This window comes from Silene latifolia, chromosome X, assembly GCF_048544455.1.
Source record: "Silene latifolia isolate original U9 population chromosome X, ASM4854445v1, whole genome shotgun sequence".
NCBI lineage: Eukaryota > Viridiplantae > Streptophyta > Magnoliopsida > Caryophyllales > Caryophyllaceae > Silene > Silene latifolia.
The window spans coordinates 331,071,529-331,094,582 of NC_133537.1; the positions used below are offsets into that span (position 1 = coordinate 331,071,529).

Here is a 23,054-nt window from a genome sequence, read left to right on the forward strand (position 1 = left end):
CAACTTGGGAACTACGGAAGATCCTCGCCCCATTTATATTAGTGCTCTGCTGACTAAAGAAGAAGAAGAGGAGTACTACAAGTTGTTGGTCGAGTACAAGGATGTCTTCGCTTGGAGCTATAAAGAGATGCCTGGACTCAGCCCAAAAATTGCAGTTCATCGTCTAGCAATTAAGAAAGGCACCAGTCCCAAAAAGCAACCTCAACGTCGTTTCAGGCCGGAGCTTGTACCTGAAATTGAAAAGGAAGTCAATAAACTCATTGAAGTAGGTTTCATTCGAGAAGTCAAATATTCTACCTGGATAGCAAATATTGTCCCGGTCAGAAAGAAGAATGGACAACTGCGCATATGTGTCGACTTCAGAGACCTTAATGATGCATGCCCGAAGGATGACTTCCCTTTGCCAGTTACAGAGTTAATGATTCACGCAACCACTGGTCATGAAGCCCTCTCATTCATGGATTGTACTGCTGGTTACAATCAAATACATATGGCACCTGAAGATCAAGAAGCAACAGGTTTTCGAACCCCAAAAGGGATCTTCTGCTACACGGTCATGCCGTTTGGATTAAAGAACGCTGGCGCTACGTACCAACGCGCAATGCAAAAGATCTTTGATGATATGCTGCATAAAATAATAGAGTGTTATGTTGATGACGTAGTTGTCAAATCAAAGAAAAGAGAAGATCATATCAAAGACCTTCGAACCGTCTTTGAAAGACTTAGAAAATGTCAACTCAAGATGAATCCACTCAAGTGTGCGTTCGGTGTCACATCTGGGAAGTTCTTGAGGTTTGTGGTTAGGCATAGAGGCATTGAAATTGACCAAACAAAAATTAAAGCCATCAACGAAATGCCGGAACCAAAGACGTTAAAAGAGTTGCGCGGATTGCAAGGACGTTTGGCATACATTCGAAGGTTCATATCTAACCTAGCAGGACGTTTCCAACCATTCAGCCATCTCATGAAAAAGAATGCTCCATTCCAATGGGATGAAAAATGGAAAAATGCTTTTGATAGCATCAAGAAGTACTTGGCCAGTGCACCAGTGCTGGGGGCACCAATTCCAGGAAAGCCACTTGTCCTCTACATCGCAGCACAAGAACGCTCACTGGGAGCAATGTGTGCTCAAGAAATTGAAGACCGTAAGGAGAGAGCACTCTATTACTTGAGTCGTACCTTGGTTGGAGCTGAGTTGAATTACTTGCCCATAGAGAAGATATGTCTTGCTTTGGTGTTCGCCATCCAGAAGTTGAGGCACTACATGCAGGCGCATACCATACACGTGGTCTCAAAAGCTGATCCAATCAAGTACATACTCTCAAGACCAGTCTTGTCTGGAAGACTTGCGAAATGGGCAATGTTACTTAAGCAGTATGACTTGGTGTTCATGCCTCAAAAGGCTGTCAAAGGTCAAGCTATCGCCGACTTCTTTGCCGATCATCCGGTGCAGCAGATTGGGAAATTTGAGATGACCTCCCGGGAGAAGAAATTTTCTATGTGGACGTCCTACCTCCATGGCAAATGTACTTTGACGGTCTTTGCAAGGAAGGATGGAGCTGGAGCCGGAGTTGTATTCGTAACTCCACAAAATCATCTCATGCCATACTCCTTTACGCTCACTCAGTTGTGCTCAAATAATATGGCAGAATACCAAGCTCTCATACTCGGCCTCCAAATGGCGATCGAAATAGGTGTTAGAGATATGGACATCAACGGCGACTCGAAGCTGGTGGTCAACCAAGTCCTTGGTGAATATGAAGTAAAAAAGGAAGACTTGATTCCCTACCATCAACGGGCATTACAACTGTTGAATCAACTTGAGGACATTCATGTTGGTCATGTGCCAAGGAGTGCCAATAAGTTAGCTGACGCGCTTGCTAATCTTGCAGCCAATTTGGCACTGGGGGCAGAAGAGTCTATGCAAGTCCCAGTCTGCAATCGTTGGGTAGTATCATTGCTTCAAGGAGAGGAAAATGTAGATACAACCAACATGATATGCGTCTACACAGTTGATGAAGATGACTGGCGTCAACCTATTGTTGATTTTTTGGACCACCAAAAACTACCCGATGATCCCAGACACAAGGTAGAAATACGTCGACGTGCTCCAAAGTTCATTCACTATAAAGGGACACTCTACAGACGTTCTTTCTCAGGCCAATGGTTGAGGTGTCTAAGGAAGGACGAAGCTACTGAAGCAATGCATGAAGCTCATTCTGGCATTTGTGGTGCTCATCAATCTGGGCCTAAACTTCATGATCGTGTAAAGAGAATGGGGTATTACTGGCCAACCATAGTGCAAGATTGTATGGACTTTGCGAAAAAATGTGAACCCTGTCAGTTCTACGCAAACTTCATACACCAACCGCCGGAGCCGTTGCATCCTACTATTTCTTCATGGCCCTTTGAAGCTTGGGGACTTGATGTTGTGGGACTTATTACTCCAAAGGCCTCAAATGGACACGAGTATATCCTCGCTGCCACTGACTACTTCTCAAAATGGGCAGAAGCCATCACACTACGGGAAGTGAAGAAAGAAAATGTTGTGGACTTCATTAGAAACCAAATCATCTACAGATATGGTGTACCTCAACGTATCACAACTGACAATGGGAAACAATTTTTCAACCATCTGATGACAAGTCTGGGAGAAAAATTCAAGTTCAAACAATACAAGTCATCCATGTACAATGCCTCTGCAAATGGTTTGGCTGGAGCCTTTAATAAAACTCTTTGCAACTTGTTGAGAAAAGTAGTAGGAAAGTCAAAGCGAGATTGGCATGAAAGAATTGATGAGGCGTTGTGGGCATATCGTATCACATACAAAACACCTACTCAGGCAACCCCGTACGCGTTGGTGTATGGAGTGGAGGCCGTGTTGCCTCTGGAGTTGCAAATCCCTTCCTTACGCATTGCTATTCAGGAGGGACTCACAGATGATGAGAATGAAAAATTGCGATTAGCAGAGTTGGAAGCTCTCGATGAAAAGAGATTAAAGGCTCAACAAAAGCTCCAGTGCTATCAAGCAAGGTTTTCACGCGCATTCAACAAAAAGGTGCGCCCTCGTTCTTTCCAAGTAGGAGACCTCGTCCTTGCAGTACGAAGACCAATCATCACCTCTCACAAGCCAGTTGGCAAGTTCACCTCTAAGTGGGATGGTCCATACGCGGTACATGAGGTCTATACAAATGGTGCTTACAAAATCGTGGATGAAGACGGCGTTCGGGTAGGCCCAATCAATGGGAAGTTTTTGAAGCGTTACTTTTCTTAAATCCCAATAGTGAAAGCTCCTAAGCAAGAGCGTAAACTGCAAGTCAAAGCTCCTAAGCAAGAGATTAAACTGTATAAAAAAAACAAAAAAAAAAAGAAAAATAAAAAAGAAGAATAACTACACAAAAAATACCCCAAAAAAAAAAAATACTCCTTCCTTTATGAACTACGCCGGCTTGATCTTGTGAAATACACTTTGTGCTTCACAGGTACGTAGGCAGCTTGGGTGAACATGTAGCTCAAGTGCAGCCACACCTCCAAACAAAAAATAAAAAAAAAGTCCCTCCCTTGAACTACGTTGGCTTGATCTTGCAAGTTGTCACCCCTGGTAGCTTTGCGAGTACGTAGGCAGTTTGAGCAAACACTTTGTTCAAGTGCAGCCACACCAAAAAAAACACAATTAACAATAAAAAAATTGGTCCTGGCCCGCAAGAGCTTAAACTGTGTACGACTAAAATTACAGTCAATCATCAACCAAGTTTGTAAAAGACCAAGACCATGTTAATCGATGATGAATTTCGCTTGAGCTGGGTTTTCACACTCTTTGCTTTAAAGAGGTCACATCGCATACAGGTGATGAAATGATGTAGCAATCTGGCACATCAAGGCTTGAAACTTCCTTACAATCAACGAGCGGGTTCACTGCATGGTAACTCCAAAGGGAACCCAAGATGACCTATCCAGGAGTAGCTCGTACTCTCTTGGAGTCTACGAGTCAAGTCCATTTCGAGTTGCAGTCCTGCAAAAAAAGGACAAGTACAAGTTAATATAGAGAATATGAGGAAGTCTTTTGCAAGTAGGAGGGACATCAGGTCTAGAAGTTTATTCATCCGGCAGGTCTCATGAGGAGAGGGTAATGAAATAATAGTCTGCATAAAGAGGTTCATTGCATGGTTCTTCAAAACTGTGTCGCGATGACCCGAATGGGTTCACCCTGACACAACCTGTCGCGATGCCCCAAAATGGGTTCACCCTAACAGGCAATAAGTCTTCAAAAGTGTGTCGCGATGACCCGAATGGGTTCACCCTGACACAACCTGTCGCGATGACCTAAAAATGGGTTCACCCTAACAGGCAATAAGTCTTCAAACTGTGTCGCGATGACCCGAATGGGTTCACCCTGACACAACTTGTCGCGATGACCAAAAATGGGTTCACCCTGACAAGTAATAAGTCTTCACACTGTCGCGATGACCCAAAAAAAATGGGTTCACCCTGACAAGTAATAAGTCTTCATTCTGTCGCGATGACCCAAAAAATGGGTTCACCCTGATAAGTAATAAGTCTTCAACGGTGAACAAGTGAAATTGGCTTCCATGAGAATATTGACAAAAGAAGTCGCTTGGCTAGTAAGACAGAACATGATACCTGCATAAACAAAATACAACAAACAAGCATACAATTTGGAAAGACGGGATATCAAGGATGTACTACGAATTGTGCTAGAAAAAAAAAATTGTTAAAATTTCATTACCCCGTACTCCGTAGTGATAAAGGGCCGAGGAGTTTAGATACCATTAAACTAACGTATTCTCGTGATTTGTATCAGTCCCAAGGTCGATTAAAACATCCGGTTGTAGGAAATCAAGCCAACAAAGATAGTGTTGTTATTCCACCTGCATACAAATGAAACAAGTGGGAATTAGTGACAACTGTTTTATTCCCATGAATCCCATCATAAACAAAAGCAATCATTAAAAAAAAATAGAACAAAGCCCTGAACTCTCATACAAAAAAAAAGAATGAGGCTTTCATTGGTTCATCATTATCAATCGTTAATATTTTCGTGGTTGCTATCATCGCGCCCTTATTATCGAAAGCTTCTTGTTCCGCATTATCGAAAGCTTCTTGTTCCGCTTTCTCGATGAAAGCTCTCACTGCTTTCGTCTACTTCAGCCTAAATGCTCGAATTTTAATAATCCCCATGGGCTTTAAGTTAAGCTAGTTGACAGCAAACCTACGTCGAAGCAAGCAAAGAGAATTCATGTTAGTCGAAGCATAGCAAAGAAACTCACACGAGACATCATTGGGACTACGGCAAATTTTGTCCGTGAACTTATGCAAGGATTAAACAAAGTACAAGGCAAAGGGGTCAAATTGCTAATACCCAGAATGACCGAGTAAGTCATGTTCGCTGCGGACCTGCGGTAGTTTAATGGTTCTCAATAGGACATGATAAAAGTCAGAGAAAAGAAAAGCATGTTATAATAAGATTTGAATGAAAGATGAGCTTTATTAACAAGGTTAGAAAACAAGAAGGAAGGAGGATCTATCTTTCCGATCCTTTGGAAGCAGCAAGGCATGAGATCGTAAATTAAAGAGAATAGAATGGAGTTTCTCACCTGATATTCGATTATCGTCCAACGCCGCAAAATTTGATGCTGTGATAAAACAGACGGGAAAAGAACAACAACAAAGTTGAAGATAGTTTATGATTATGGTGAAGCACAAAAGAAGAGAAGATCATGCTCAATGCGATAAAAAGGTGAAAACTTTATGCTTAGATCAGTTAGATGAAAGATGGTTTAATACTAAAAAACAAGAAAAGGGAGAAATGAACCATACCAGTGCTCCTCTAAATTGGGGGCAGTAACCGGAAGCGACGATGTGTTGATAAGCATGGAAGACTTGTTTGTCGTTGTATATATAGAATTGGGTTTCTTCTCTAACCCTACTTAGCTTGCTGTCAAAGAAGTAATTAAAAAAAAAAAAACACTTGATCCGTGTTTCCTAAATACGGAGTAGTTCACAACTACACATGGAATTCAACGTATATTTGGCTACTAGAATGGATTTTGAGCCTATAATTACTATTTAGGCTGGAGTTGTTAAGTTTAAATTTTGATTGCCGTTGGTTTCCAAGTCATACAAATTAAAATTAAAATGAAGCTACTACCCTTACGATAAGTTCAGGTACGCCATTCGACTTCCAAGTCAAGAAAAAAATTCAAATGAGCTCTCTCTCACGACTGGTCATTCGCCAAGTCAAATAATGACAGGGTGACGTTGAAAGAATTCCAGAAGCGACTATCCTTACGACAAGTGTGGGTATGACTCGAATTCCAAATCAAACACAAGTTAGATAATGACAGGGTGACATTACAAGATAGAAGGTTATCCTTACGACAAGTTAGGGTGCTCAATATCGACTTCCAAGTCAAGCCAAGTGGATGATCCCTTCGTGATAAGTTAGGGCGCTCATCATCCACTTCCAAGTCAAAGCAAAATGTATCGAGACCTCGCCACGTCAAGACACCAAAAAAGGCGCACGTGACAAGGTCCCGATGGGGCAATTTGTAGGCACGGAAAATTTATTAATGTGCCGAATAAATAAAATAAATTAATTATTTTGAGTTAATACCAAATTTTAACTTAATTTAATTATTTTGTCCCGATTAAATGAAATACGGGTCGATTCGGATTACAAAAGGAGTTATTCGGATCACTAAGCCCAGAAAGAATCAAATTTGGGCCAAGGTTGCTAATAAACCCACAAATGGGCCTGTGACCACCAAAGTCCAACAAGGAGATTTGAAACTCTATAAATAGAGCTCTCCTCATTCATTCAAAGGGTTGAAAGATCATAATTGCAAAGGAGCTACAGAGAACAAGGTACAAAATTCCTACAAATCCTCTCTGTCAAAATCATTGCAAGCAGTCTACAAGCACATCAAATCGTGCCGCCTACGTTGAAGATTCAATCACAAGTTCAAACCTTCAAGAGAGATTCAAGTCATCGCGACCCTCTCAAGAAATCAAATTTACATCGCGCGTAGAGCAATTAAATTTGTCTACACGCGTACCCCTCACGTGTACCCCGTACACGTACCCCTTACGGCATATTAGAATCAGAGGATACATTAGAGATTGTACACGTACTTTTGATATTTATTAATAAAATATAATTGTTTCCTTGTTTTGTATTTCAGTTATCGCAATACAAAATTTGCTGTTACATGTAGCTACATTTTAAAGTTCACATAGATAAAAAAATACTTAACAGCTTAAACTTGGTTGATTGCCACTCGGCAAGGTGATTCGAGGTATACTTTCTTATTAGTATCATATCTAGGACTCCCTCCAATCCTTCATTTTTAAAATTAGTTTAACATCGCTGTTTTGTTTGAGTTTGATTAGCGTAATTATTGTATTCGTTTACTATAGATGATGGGCACTTGCAAGTAACGCATGTACCATTCTATGTAAAAAAGATGAAATCCTTTTGATCTATCTCCCTTGAATTAGCCTCATTACTGTTTTAGCCATGGTTTTTGCATCTTTTGTCATATTTAACTTCTTGATGTGAAATAAGTTGGAGTACACCAGTAAAAACTCACTTAATAATGTGAGTTTTATGTGATGAAAGTCGATTCTTATATTATTTTTTCTTGCTACAAGGCTTCCCAAAGGCTGTTTAAAAATCAGAGTGAAGCTTTCTTTCTGCAAATAGAACTTCATGATTTAGGCAATCACCAATTTAATTTTCCAAGAACAAACCCAATTTCTAAGTATATTTACTAGCCTTCTACGTCTTTTCAGGCTTTCAGCCAGTAATCCACTTTTAATTTGCTAATTTTTTGTTGTTGTTTTCCTTCATGCTACTTGTGCTGTACATTTAAATGTTTTCCTGGAGATTTAATTATAACGCTTTATAAGCTCTTAATTTAAGGTTGATACTGATATTTTACTACATCAAATAATCAAATATGCTTCTCCTTTTTTGCTCCTTCATTGATTATTGGGTAAAAAGGGGTGGAGGAATTATAATCATCAAGATTTTATATATTGTACTAAAGTGGCAGGGAGCTTTAAGATAGAGACAATAAAAAACCCAGCGGATGGAAGCCAATAAAATGGTTGGGGGCATTTTAGAGGCTTTTATTATGTTCGATGTACCTGTAAGCAGATAAATGGTGAAATGGTAAGTATCATTTGTGGTTGCCTATTCTCTGTGTTTGTAAAATTCTACCCTGGATTCCTTTGACCTGTTCAACTAGATACATCATCAATGAATCAACTTCTCAATTCCTTTTGCACGAGAACTCAGGAGCACATTAAAATGTTGATGAATATTTAGGCTGAGTAAAGGCCTGAGACCGCGAATCGTACTGGTTCGTCACTTATGTATTTTTTACAGATTTGTGGGAATTAGTTCTCACTTGGATAACATGTTTAGCTACATTGACAATGAATATGAGTAGGAGGTTAAGGAATTCGGAGCAGCTGGTGAAGCTTATATAAACCGGGCTGCAAAAATGGCTGTCAAATTGAATACGGGAGTCTTTGTCACGTTAGGGTAAAGTGTATAAAAATGTGAAATTAGTATTTAAATTTGGGTGGTAGGTCAAATTGTCAAGGAGGAATTATGCAGGTCTGGAGTGTGTTGCTCTCTCAGTTGAAATATATTTTTGGCTTGGGACATATTTATCAGTTTCTAGTCTCATGTGTACTAACTTTTCTCTTTTTTATTCTGGTAAAACTATGTGATAGATATGAGGGAGCCAAATTTCATAGCCGAAATAGCTAAGGAAATTTCACGAAGTAGACATTCTTGGTTCCAGAGAACCTCAGCTATGGATTGACATATATAAGTTATTTGCAAAAGATTTTTCTCTAAATGAACTCGCTATATCTTGATGTGTTCCTTCTCGGAGTTTGTCTGTTGCAGCGTATTGATACTTTACTCTGCCAACATCAAACAAATGTGCTTATCTTCTTCGATTGACTATGTTTTGTTTCTATCACAAAAGGATGTGTTTTTGTACTGTGATGGACATTTTGAGCCATTTTCTTTGAAGAATGATGGCATAATCGCCTAGGGGCGTAAAAAACTAATTAGAAAAGTTTTGGTCCTTGCCTTTTCTTGTTAGTTTTTGCATCAGTTTCGAGTTCAAACTTTGTAGTTTAAATTTTGATGCTTGGTTGCATCCTTGATTATTTGAACCGAAAGAAAAAGTAGTACGTTAAGATTTTCAGATGTGATCTTACAGCTATGAATTTGATTTTTCCAGTTTTAACTTGCTACACTGCTTTATGGGCTATGCAGTTATCTGTAATGCCTACATGTTTAATCTCAGCTTTTGGTTGCAGCATCAAACCCCAGATTCGATGATATAGAGAAACAAAGGAAGTATGAAACTATCTCCATCGAAGAAGTTCAAAGTAAAGTCACTGAGATCAAGGTAGCCTTCCGTCTCTTTAAATTCACAAGTATCCTTATTTATGATTCCATTGCATATGACTTATCGTTGTTCTTATGCTACTATGCCCCAAGAAAAATAACTGAGGGCCTGATAGTTGAGGTTCAAACTTGTAAATTCATTATTTAAAGTCAGTATTATAGGAATGAAAAGAGTCTTGTAAATCATCTTTTTGTTCATCCCTGTAGAGTTAATTAGTTGTTTCATTATTTTTCTTATTAAATGGACGTTGCATGAGGCCTCAACGATGGTCATGGGTCCTCATGAGCGTGACTGCATGATGCATAGTTGTCATTATGTCTTGTTTGTGTGGAATTGGTTGATGCTCATGTGGACACGGGCCACCCGCGCCGCGTGCACCCGCGCATTGGTCTCTAGGCGGCGACACTTCTCCCACGGAGCCTTGGGTTTACCAAAGCACGTCATAGGCCATTACCGATTGGTAAGGCATTAAAACCGGTGAAAGGTTGAATAAGCCTGCATTTGTGGAGTCGCCACCGATTTATTGTGGAAAAATTGGAAACCGTTCGAATACTTCGTGTCTTGTCAAGACACAAAGTAATGACATGAACACTAAAAACTCGTTACTCTTAACATTCTATGTCTAGAATGACTCTCGAACATGCTAGTGGACACGGATGTCCAGAGATAACTGGAGTAAGGGGTGAGGGTACGTATTAGGAAGTTCTTTAATTGAACACCTAATCTCGACCGCCTCGATAGCGGCCTCTACTAATGATTAGGGAATCGTTCATAGTTGATATGTCGTCGATGTAATGCATACAATGCAACAGACACAGATTAATCCTAGCTTGTGAATTAAACTAAGTCGGTTAACACGTAATTAGCACTCAATGTGGTCGAAGCTTGAAGTTAGATTAATTTACGTGTGAAAACAAAGTAAATAAATTATACATAATAAATAAATGATAAATAAATTACAATAATTAAAATTACAATAATTACAATGATTATTTGATCTATGTCAAAAGCACGCTCAAAACGGGATTCTGAAGAAAAATTAAATTAAAATTGAAATTAAAATAAAAATATGAAAATACGCCTGATTAGGAGTGATAATGCGATTAATAGTTGATTAATTACGTAATTAGGAACTATGTCAAAGCGAGAAAGAGTTCATGGACAAAAGCCAACCTAGAACAGGCACAACATCTGCTGCGTCCTCTGGAAGAGGCGCATCATTTCCTGTGTCTGTTCTTCAGTTGGGCTTTGTCTGTGAAGTCGGAACCGCAGATTGTTATCGTTCATTGGTAAATTTAAGGTTGATTATCGATATTAGCACTCAAGTAGAAGTGAAAAACAGATTACATACATCTGGAATTGTCACAAGATGATAAAAAACGGGTTGAAACGAACTATTATAGGTTAGATATTATTTACGATGTCGAAAACGAGTTTATATGCAAACTTGAAGTTAGAGGCGGACATTAAAGATTAAGAATTGAATTAAAACATATATCAGAGATGAATTCAAAGGACTTGATATGAACAAATCGAGCCTCTTAAATCCGAGTTTGAATAAGATGACGAAAACTCACAAATATCGAGTTATAAGGGATTTAAGTCGGAATTAACCGTTATAACTTGAAAAGAATTAATAAAACATAATTATATACTGAAACGAACAAAAGAAACGAAAGAAAATAAGAAAAATAGAAAATTTGCAGAAGATCGAGGAAGAAGAAGAAGAAGAGCAGGGGCAACGACAGCCCCAGGAAGAGGCGCAACATATACTGCGAATCTTCGAAGAGGCGCGGCTGTTGCTGCGTTTCTTCTCGATGTCAGATATCCGCTGTTTTGAAATATGGTTTAAAAGATGGTTTTTAAAGACGGTTTTGAACGTGCTTTCGATATAAACTTTACATTAATGATACGAAATAAAATTACAATAAATAAAATAGGATTTTACATCCTCAGACTTACATGTTTGATGAAACGAGATTGACTAAAGCTATTGTTCAGTGATTGCTCGACTCGAATATGCGTGGAAAGTGCCCTTGTTAAAGGATTTAAAAGATTGATTAAATTGATTAAGTGGAGTTGGTCAAATTAGTCGGTCTATGCAACGTGACTGGGACTCAGAATGATCTGAGCTTACGTGGTCGATTGATCAAGCACGTAGGCGTCGAAAGCAAAAGCGTGGTCTAGAATGCAAAGGGAGAAGAGAAGGGCGGACACTCGCGTGCCAAATATGGTGACCGGAAGTTTCTATTTATACTACACACACGGAAGAGTTTAGTATGACACGGATACGGAAACAAATCACGGGAATATTCTGGAAAGCGTGAAAAGAGGGTCAGGGAAGAGGCGCAGCAGCCATTGCGACTCTTGGAAGAGGCGGAGCACCTGTTGCGCCATTTTCCCAGAGGTTTCCTCCTCATCAAGAAAGATTTCCGCGTTTTTTATGGAATTTCGGTAGTTATACACTTCCTTATTCCGTGAAACACAATATACGGAAGATATTTCGTTAAAAAATATTAAATTAAATTAGGAATAAATATCCAGAGAATTCTAGAACACTCCGGAACATTCCGACTCGGCATTTAAACGGTTTCTTAGAAAATGAAGTGGTTTTTTTTACCCGGACTCCAAATGAACTCTAATTACTGTCAAAACGACCATATCGGCGCGTAGATGACGACCATGAGGTTGAATTGAATGTTTGAGCCATCACTTGTCGATGAACTTATGAACTGTCATAAAATAATTCTGCGTACCAAACATGCGGCCCAATCATCACTGGGTGGCTGGCGGGAGGTGCAGAAATGAGGTATCTACAGAGCCCCCACTTTGACTGAGGCTTGAACAAGGCGAAAGTCAAAGTATAGCCATCATATCAATCGAAGATTACAACCTGACGACTTTGGCGACGCGAGGCGGCTCAAGGGGTCTGAACCAATGACCTGTCGTCGGGAATATTTTAGAGTCTGTCGACTATCGGGGAGGGTCGTTTAAAGTCCATTAGACTATGTAAGGAAGCTCGCCAGCCACAAGATGAAATCATACCTGGAGAATCTGCTTGTGTCCATCCTTAAGTAAACTCTGTCATCGAGAAATACGTGGGCTATGAGCGGCAATGAACTCTCGCTGGGGAACATATTGACGATTAGGAACATCTTGATCGTCATGGAAGAAACCTTGAGCAATACTGCAAAATACTGCTGGAGAATATATCGACGATTAGGAACATCTTGATCGTCATGGAAGAAACCTTGAGCAATCGCAAAATATCTGTTTGGAGAATATATCGACGACTAGGAACATCTTGATCGTCATGGTAGAAACCTTGAGCAATACAGCAAAATACTGCGGGAGAATATATCGACGATTAGGAAGATCTTGATCGTCATGAAAGAAACCTTAAGCAATACCGCAAAATACTGCTGGAGAATATATCGACGACTAGGAACATCTTGATCGTCATGGAAGAAACCTTGAGCAATACTGCAAAATACTGCTGGAGAATATATCGACGACTAGGAACATCTTGATCGTCATGGTAGAAACCTTGAGCAATACAGCAAAATACTGCGGGAGAATATATCGACGATTAGGAAGATCTTGATCGTCATGAAAGAAACCTTAAGCAATACCGCAAAATACTGCTGGGGGAACATATTGACGATTAGGAACATCTTGATCGTCATGGAAGAAACCTTGAGCAATACTGCAAAATACTGCTGGAGAATATATCGACGATTAGGAACATCTTGATCGTCATGGTAGAAACCTTGAGCAATACCGCAAAATACTGCGGGAGAATATATCGACGATTAGGAACATCTTGATCGTCATGAAATAAACCTTAAGCAATACCGCAAAATACTGCTGGAGAATATATCGACGACTAGGAACATCTTGATCGTCATGGAAGAAACCTTGAGCAATACTGCAAAATACTGCTGGAGAATATATCGACGACTAGGAACATCTTGATCGTCATGGAATAAACCTTGAGCAATACTGCAAAATACTGCTAGAGAATATAATAAATATTGAATCAACAACGGCGCGTCCTTAGCACCGCTGAGGAAGGTAAAGGATCGACAACGACGCATCCTTAGCATCACTGACGAAAATAAATCTGCTCAGGTTGTCGCAAGCAAAATTCCGATGAAGAGGATAAGACAAACCGGAGCCTTATGTTGAGGAAGAGGCGCATGAAGCTTGGGCTCATGAATAACGAACTTATAACGAATTTCAATGAATTTTGAGGAAGCCTGCTTGAGGAAAAGGCGCAGCAAGAGCTGCGACCTTTGGAAGAGGCGCAACTAGTACTACGTCCTTTCCCAAGCTTGTGCTCGTCCCTGTCTGGGTAAAATCGCGACTTAAGTCGTGTTCTATTTTTTGTTTTCCCAAGCTCGTCCCTGTCTGGGTAAAAACGCGACTTAAGTCGTGTTCTATTTCCATTTCAAAACACAATTATCTCATTTTTTCACCAAAACCTAACCAAATTCCGTCAAAAACTTGATCAAATCTCGCCATAAATCATGACTAATCAAGGTATTTGACTTGTACTTCCTTTAATTTGCATTTGAGCTTGATTTTAGGTCGAAAACTAATGGATTTGCCTCATGAAATTGACATTATAAATGAGTAATTGATAATGTTAGGAACACAACCATATATCCCTTTTGAATTTTCATCGAGTATTAAGGATTTGAGGGCGAAATGTGACGGTCTCTCAGCTAAACCGTAAAACCCTTCGAAAATGGCCATATACTAGCCCATTTTTGATGAAACTTGTTGTTCTGGAACCCTTTAGTAATGGGTAAACTTTCTATCATGCCGGATTTTTGATTTTTGACAGCTCCTACGGGACACTTTTCTATGGCCTAATTGATATTGCAGCGAAATGCTGCCGAATTTTCGGCTCAAACCCGCAACTAGGCTCGAATTCAAACTATTCTTAACCCATCCTGCCACATGAGTGGTTGGACCTTGGAAAGCGTGGCCAAAGATGGCCAGGAATGTCGCTTTTTACGCTTGAAATGCTCGAAAATGCTTAAAATATTGCTTCTAATATTGCTTTGATTGCAGAGGATATTCCTTCTACGTCGGGGAGAGACTTCATGGAGACCGACGCTGAGCTTGAGCATTCTACCATTTAGGTGACGGAGGAGGACTTAGAGGAGGAGGAGGAGGCCCCACGGAGGGCCAACTTGGGACGAGGCGGCCACCAGCTCGCAGGAGCGCCCGAGCGGGCCGAGAAACGGGATGGGAGGCATCTCATTTGGGCAGCGGAGAGTTACTTGTCGTAAAGGACTGCGAGGAGTATGGTGAGCCTTCCACTTGCCATATCTTTTATTCATTTCCTTGTTTGTATCCTTGTTTGTTTACTTGCGCTCTTTCCCATGCTTAAGAAAGCTTTTCTTTTGAATTGATGTAGGATGTCAGAAACATGAGGTACTTTTTCGGCTACACGACTGTTAGGCCCAGTTTAGCCTGGTCTGACCATAACCTGGCCTGACTCAGCAAGGCTGATTGATCAAGACAGGAACCGGACAAATCTGACTACTATTTAGCTGCTGAAGAATATTATGGCAAAATCCTGGAAAGGAAGCCCGATAGTCAAGTATATTATAGCTTGGCGGAGTACTAAATACACTGGATTAAGCGGATAAACAGAAATGCGATTGTATAAAGCCGATAACCATGCCCTATTCTCAAGGAAGACCAAGTCCAAACCTAAAACTATTTAATCCATGAATCTGGACGGAAAGAGGAGAAAAGGCTAAGGATTGGTTGAGTTGAGAATGGGTCAAGCGAACTAATAGGAAGCATGCCCTATTATTCCGGCAACAACTCCTATCTTTGGGGAGAACGTTATACATTTATAACGTTATTCATTGTAACGTTGGAAGGGCAGTAGAGTACTATAAATAGGAGAATTTAACAATTGTATAGGACATTGATTGTTAGCTAATTTTATCTATACTTTATCTTTTTACTCTTGAGCATTCAGATATTCATACAACATTGTACCCGGTCTATCAAAATAATATAAAACGTTATTCTTTATACTTACTTCTTTCTTCATCATTCATTTACACCATTCCAATCTTATAGAACTAGATACCCTGATCACCATATAACTAAGCCGGATCCCTTCAGGAAAATCCTGCTAAAACAATTGGCGCCCACCGTGGGGCATCTAGTTCTTCAACCAATAAAATTCTCCTTATTATCTTTCAATTAATATTCACACACAAAAATGGTGGAACTCACCGCTGAACAACAATTAGCGGCTGCTCTGGCCAAAATCAAGGAATTGGAAACAATCCAAGAGAAAGCAGCTCAAGTCAAGCAGTAAATCAATAGGTGAAGGAATCTGAGTCTAGCCTGAAGAAGAAATTGGAAAATCAGGCTTCAGGCTCCAAGACCAGATTCGAACCAGGAACCCCATTCTCATCCATTATCAAAAACATAGACTTCTCTAATTTTGGAACCCCGGAGAAGGATACATTATCCGGCACTCCAACCATTCCCAATGATGAGACAAACAAAATGAAGCAAAGAATAATGATGGCTATGCTTCAGAAATCCAAAAACTCCACAACAAAATAGAAAATATACCCGGAGGAGTACTGCACTCGTGGTCAAGTAGAAATTGATTGACTTTGCGGATTCACCCTTTGCAGATGAAATTGCAAAGATTGATCTACCCAAGAAATTTACTGTCCCATCCATGAGAACTTATGATGGAACTTCTGATTCACAAAATCATGTTGCCATATTCAAACAAAAAATGTTGGCTGCCTCAATACCCAGTGAACTCAGCAAGTCCGCATGTGCAAAGGCTTTGGCACAACCCGATGGGGCAAAAGCATTACAATGGTTCATCAATCTCCCAAATGGAGGTATCAAGAATTTTGCAGAATTGATCAATGCCTTCAATCAACAATTCGCAAGTAGCAGAGATATGGCCAAAAGACCAAGCAACCTGTTCAGGATAAAGCAACTTCCCGAAGAATCTCTCAAGGAATTCTGGCCGATTTGTCAAAGAAAAGGTGGCCATTCCCGGATGTGATGAAGAAACAAAGAAGTAGAAGCATTCGTGCAAGGAGTCTTGCTTGACAGTGACATCTATGCAGATCTAACCAAGAAAGCATGCCCAACCTTTGCCACTGTTCAATCCATCGCCTTAGAGCATGTCAGATTAGAAGAAGACCTCAACTTCAGGACGAACTCATCCGGAGGAAAGCAGGGCTATGGACATACTAACAGGAAAAGCTCCTACCAGAAAGGAGGCAATCCCGGATCAAGCACCCTATTCCAGCCCGAACGATCCAAGTCAATATGGCACAAGAACATAAAGGTAACCTCTCTAGCCTCCCAACTATCCCTGAATATAACTTCTCTATTAATACTGCAGGATTAATCAAACGCTTGGAAAACCTGGGAGATACAAATCGGATGGCCAAAGAAATCCGACAACCCCAGGAAAGATCCAACAAGATGGTGTGACTTCCATCAGGACATCGGACACACCACAGAAGAATGCATTCAGCTCAGGAAACAAGTGGCATATCTTCTAAAGAAAGGCTACTTGAAAGATATAATCCAGCAGCCAAAGAATAAAGATGAAGGACAAAATAAGAGAGACCCGGAAGCAAAGAGAGATCCTCCTCCTCCTCCTCCCATCTATGAAGTCAAATTCATAAATGGAGGATCGAAATCGTGGTCCGACCACTCTGCAGCCCAAGAGAATATCCAGGGAATCCAGACTCCAACCTCCTTCCAGGCCCGAGTCATTGCCTGCTATTACCTTTGATGACTCGGATCTGCAAGGAATATCAGATCTACACCATGACAGCCTGGTAATCACAATGCAAATCAAGCAACCAAAGTATCAAGAATCCTGATAGATGGAGGAAGCTCAATCAACCTGGTGATGCTTGATGTCCTTAAAGCTATGAAGATAGACGAAAGCAAGATCATAAAGAAATCCAGCGTCCTGGTTGGATTCAGTGGAGAAACAAAAAACACCCTAGGAGAAATCAGCTTGCCTACCTATGTGGAGGGCGTGGCTTCATACGAGAGATTTGGAGTAATGGATTGCTTATCCTCATATAATGTAATCCTGGGCAGACCATGGATCCACAATGTCAAAGCAATCCCATCAACATACCATCAATGCGTGAAAATTCCAACAGAATGGGGGATAACCACCATCAGAGGAGAACAAAGGATGCTCAGAATGTTATACTCGAGGCTTTGAAACCCTCAAAGTCAGGTAAGTCCCTTGCATAGCAATTAAAGTCACCTGTCGGGGAAGAATATATAGCACAAACACAGATGGAAACAGGAGAAGTCATATTAGACCCGAATTCCCCGACAGAAAGTACTTGTAGGGTCGATGCACCCGACACAATCGGACCAAATCTGGTCACTTTCTTAAAACTAAAATGTCTTGTTTTGCTTGGTCACATTTTGATATGACTGGTATAGATGCTGATGTTATTACTCATAAGTTGAACATTGACAAATCCTTTAAGCCTGTACAAAGAAAAGAGAAGAAAATTTGTCGCAGAGAGGCATGAAATCATCAACCAAGAAGTTGACAAGCATCGGACATGGGAATGATCGGGGAAGTGATGTACCCTGACGGCTTGCAAACGTGGTAGTCGTCCAAAAGAAAAATGGCAAATGGAGAGTCCGCGTAGATTACACCGACTTAAACAAAGCCTGCCCAAAAGATCCATTTCCCCTACCACACATCGATGCAATGGTAGATGCCACCGCAGGCCACGAAATGTTGACATTCATGGATGCCTCCAGCGGATTCAATCAGATAAAAATGCACCCAGCAGACCAGGAAAGCACGACTTTCATCACCGAAAGAGGTATATATTGTTATCTTTGCTATGCCCTTTGGATTAAAAAATGCAGGTGCAACCTACCAAAGGCTAGTCAACATGATGTTCAAAGATCAGATAGGAAACACCATGGAAGTCTACATAGACGACATGGTAGTCAAATCAAAAAAGGCAGAAGACCACGTCAAAGACCTGGAAGTAGCCTTTCAAATACTGGAAAAATTCAATATGAAGCTCAACCCACAAAAATGCCACTTTGGAGTCTCGGCAGCAAATTCTGGGCTACATGGTGACAAAAAGAGGAATAGAAGCCAGCCCTGAGCAGATCAAAGCTATCCTGGAGCTAGAACCACCAAAAACAGTCAAAGACATACAAAAGCTGACTGGAAGAATAGCGGCCCTGAACAGATTCATTTCAAGATCATCAGAAAGATGCAAATCATTCTATAACCTGCTAAGGAAGAACAAGGACTTTCAATGGACCCCGATCATCAGCCGCCTTTGAAGACCGAAAATATATCTATCCTCTCCCCCTTGCCTGGCAAAACCATCAAAGATGAACCCCGACAAGATAATTCGATCCACAGAATCGCTTCTTTGTCGGTGCGATCCTGGTCAAAGAAGCGAGACGGACAACAAAGACTGTCTATTATGTAAGTAAAAGTCTACTGGATGCAGAGATCAGGTATGGCCTACTAGAAAAATATGTTTTAGCTTTAATAATGAGTTGCACAAAATTAAGACCATATTTTGAAAGTCACCCTATAATAGTCAGAACAAATCTTCCTATTAAGTCCGTACTTAGGAGACCGTAATTGTCCGGACGAATGTGCAAATGGTCACCCACCTAAGCACATACAATATAACGTTTGAACCAAGGACAGCAATTAAGTCACAAGCACTAGCAGATTTTGTGGTTGATTTTAGTCCGACCCTAGAACCCGACCTAATAAAAGAAGTAAATAAACCGACCAAATGACCAAACGGACCTAGAATGGACCCTATTTGTCGATGGAGCGACCCAACACAAGGGGCACAGGCCTAGGTGTAGTACTAAAATCACCACAGGGGGATAAGATAGTACAGGCTATAAGTTGTGCATTTGAGGCCACCAACAATGAGGCAGAATATGAAGCCATGATAGCCGGATTAAAGGTATGTATTGATCTTGGTGTGCAAAATTTAAAGGTACGCACCGATTCCCTTCTTGTCTCCAACCAGGTAAATGGCACATATCTCGCAAAAGACCCCAAAATGATGCTTTATCTAGATGTTGTTCAAATGCTAAAATCAAAGTTTAAAAACTTTAATATTGACCAAATTTCCAGGGACTTAAATACCCAGGCCGATGCCTTAGCCGGCCTAGGGTCCAACTTTAGTCCCCTTGATTTTGACAAAATACCCATTGTGCATTTATTAGAACCTGCAATAAACAAACAAGATGAAAGTTTCCCAATCTACATTGCTAATTCTTGGACGAAACCTTACTATGATTGGCTACAACAGGGAATCCTACCCTTAAATAAGCAAGATGCTAGAACACTGAAAATAAAAGCTGCTTCGTATACTATTATTGACAACGTGCTTTTTAAGAAATCGCAGGCCGGACCTTACCTCAGATGCCTGGAACCACGGGAAGTGAACAGATATTATCGAAATCCATGAAGGATACTTGTGGAAATCACAAAGGTGGAAGAAGCCTGGCAAGCAAAGTACTCGTAACAGGATATTATTGGCCCACCTTAAGAGCCGATTGCCTGGATTTTAGCTCTAAATGCAAAGCCCGTCGATTCACGGACCGTACATCCATCACCCATCCGAGGAACTACATTCCATATCCGCACCTGGCCATTTATGAAGTGGGGCATGGATATAGTAGGAAAACTACCTCAAGCACCCGGACAGAAAGTTTTCATGCTAGCAATGACCGACTACTTCTCCAAGTGGATAGAAGCTGAATCATACAGGCAAGTCAAGGAGAAAGATGTCATAGCATTCATCAAACATAATATCATATGTAGATATGGCATCCCCTCCGAAATAGTATGCGACAATGGCACACAATTTGTGGGAAAAAGAACAGCAGACCTTTCCGTGCCCAATGGAACATCAACTGTAACATCCACGCCAGGATATCCAAAAGCCAACGGTCGGCAGTAATCCGTAATAAAGTGGTGATCAGTGCATAAAGAAAAAGTGGAAAGAAGAAAAGGTAGATGGGTCAAGAGCCCCCGGTCCTTTGGGCCGATGAACCACGCCTAAAACATCCACCGGCCAAACCCCTACTCCTTGGTCTATGGATGTGAAGCGAATACCGGCCGAGGTGGACATTCCATCACCGGATGTAGCCTCGAACACAACAACAAACAACATACCTCTAATGGAGGATAGCCTGGACTTAACAGAAGAGCTAAGAGATGCAGCAAGCATCGATTAGCAAAGATACCAAAGAAAGAGTTGCAAGAAGCTACAACAAGATCACAAAGCCAGGGTGTTCAGGGTAGGAGACCTCGTTCTCGGAAAGTATTCCAAAACACAAAAGAGAAGAATGCTGGCAAATTGGCCCCAACCTGGGAAGGCCCCTATCTGATTGATTCAATAGTCGGCCAGGGAGCTTATAGACTACAAACCCTGGACGGAGAAATGATCCCAAGAGCTTGGAATATTACACACTTAAAACTATTTCACATATAGAATATATTTGCACAATCCAGGTATAACTTTTTACTTTAAACACTTCTTGCCTGAAAACTACATGTATAATACTTGCAATTATATGAATAAATGCCGTATATGATTTCTTCAAATTATGTGCCCAAGTACTTACCTATACTCTCATATTTACTTAGTGAAATCTTCAACACTTGTTTTACATATTGCATCTTAGTTAAAAACAAATCTTAAAGATTGGGGGCCACCCCCACCAAATATCCAACTGATATCCAAAATTCAGTTGCAAAATAGGCCTTTAAATATTGAGCTCAACATAACATACAAACCTGGAAAATCTATTCCTAGACTGTATGACATAAATGGGTCATAAGCCCTCCAGGCAGGCAAGGGACATAAGCCCTCCGCATGTGCAACAACCCCACCCATAACACATTAAATCGGCTCGATCCAGTCGAATAAGCGGCTTTGATCGATCCAAAAAAAATTGGCCGATCGATCGTATAATCGGCGAGATCCAAGACACGTCCAACATCACAAAAGTACTTTGTCAAAACACAAAAAGAAGCAAAACAAAGACCAAATATTTATTCACCCAAAATAATTGGCCCTACCTAATAACCATCCATTCCAGGGACATCCCCCTTGGATGAGCCAAAAAGTTTCGATATACTCTAAATATTCATTCCAGGGACATTCCCCTGGATAGACCAAAACCCAAAAGAAAAAACTAAGCTATTTTTGAGCCAAGAATCGACTCACAACCATCCACCATCTCCGATCACCAGACTTTGCCTTGGAAGGAGGAGAATCCACTTCTTCTTCTTGACCCATGTTGGCCAAGTCGGATACTCGAGCATCCAAAGTCTGTCTCATCTCGGTCCGGATTCCAATCAGCCCGGTCGGATTCTCGGGTTCCTCATAGCATCAACCCGACCTTTCCCGAAGAAGTACCGAGCCGCATCACCCAACCTCGCCTCCACTAACTCCTTTTCAGCAGCAAGCTCCTCATTCTTTTTAATCGATCCTGCATTGCTCGCTTCTCGGCCTCCAACTCCACTGACAGACCTTCTCAAAGCATTTTTCGCAGCCACCTCACAAACTATAGCGACCCTGGTTGACTCTTAGCTGTTGCCAATCGAGATTGGAGCACTACTTCATTACCCCTGGATGTGTGCAGGTCACGGTTTAGCCTATCCAACTTTTCTTCCAAATTGGTAATCTTGGCACAGGCGTCCCTAAGCCGACAAGCGAGTAGCATTGACCAAAGATCCAACCCCTGCGTACATACAAAACCAATTAGGCAAATACAAGGTAAAACAAAAAGCACATAAACAATTAAAAAATATCCCTCTACAACTAACCTCTCTAGCCTGGGAAGCGAGTTCAAGACCCTTGTTACAAGAGAAGTCGAATAGAAACCACCCCGGTAGACGAATCAAGGGTACTAGCAGACAATAGTTGGTCGCTCATCTTTGCAGAAAACTCATCTATCCGAGCCCGGGCATCATCCATGTCATCAATCCTAGCAGGCACTTGCCTTATACTCCCGAGTGGTCGAGCCGGGATAGGTGTTTCCCTCCTTCCTCCTCTTCCGAATATCATCCTCCCTCTTTCTTTTTTGAGCCCGGACGACCTCTCGGTGACACTATCCTGGGCAGATCTTGAGGAGGCCGGACATCGAAATCAGGATATCCAAAGTCTTGTCACTACCACTAGTTTCTGGCTCTTGACTCGCTCAAAGAATCCTAGCCACCCCAGCCTTCAAATCCTTTGCAGAAAAGCTAGCCAGCCTAGCAGAAGACCTAAACACTGGATATATAAAAAAAAAATATATACGTAAATATCAAACCAAAAAGCAACAGGAAGACAACAGCCAACATAAAAGCAAGCAGAAGACGTACAGGAAAGAGCAGTAGAACTAGGCTTGCCTTTGGGTACTTTAACCCCGATCGGCTTGGTCTTCATATACCGGGCAACAACAATTCTCTTCCGCCCAAGCAAGTGGCCAGGCCCTCTCTTCCTCGGGAATGGCAAGGAAAGCATCTATCCTTGCAATAGCCTCTTCATC

The 23,054-nt window shown here is 41.1% G+C and overlaps 2 protein-coding genes and 1 long non-coding RNA gene across 3 annotated transcripts in view; 1 reads left to right on the forward strand and 2 right to left on the reverse strand.

The window, feature by feature from the left end:
• LOC141618645 (uncharacterized) overlaps positions 1 to 23,054 on the reverse strand; it is a 253,286-nt gene that overhangs the window by 54,498 nt on the left and 175,734 nt on the right. The gene's annotated exons all lie outside the window — the stretch shown is intronic.
• Positions 128 to 3,274, forward strand: LOC141620863 (uncharacterized). Its single transcript, XM_074437622.1, has 4 exons — positions 128 to 473; positions 939 to 1,145; positions 1,332 to 2,266; positions 2,927 to 3,274. The coding sequence occupies exons 1-4, from the start codon at positions 128 to 130 to the stop codon at positions 3,272 to 3,274; spliced, it is 1,836 nt and encodes a 611-aa protein (XP_074293723.1).
• LOC141622199 (uncharacterized) lies at positions 5,005 to 5,915 on the reverse strand. The gene is made up of 3 exons (XR_012532896.1): positions 5,839 to 5,915; positions 5,616 to 5,654; positions 5,005 to 5,230 (listed from the first exon to the last, which is right to left on the reverse strand). It is a non-coding gene; the product is annotated as an uncharacterized LOC141622199 (long non-coding RNA).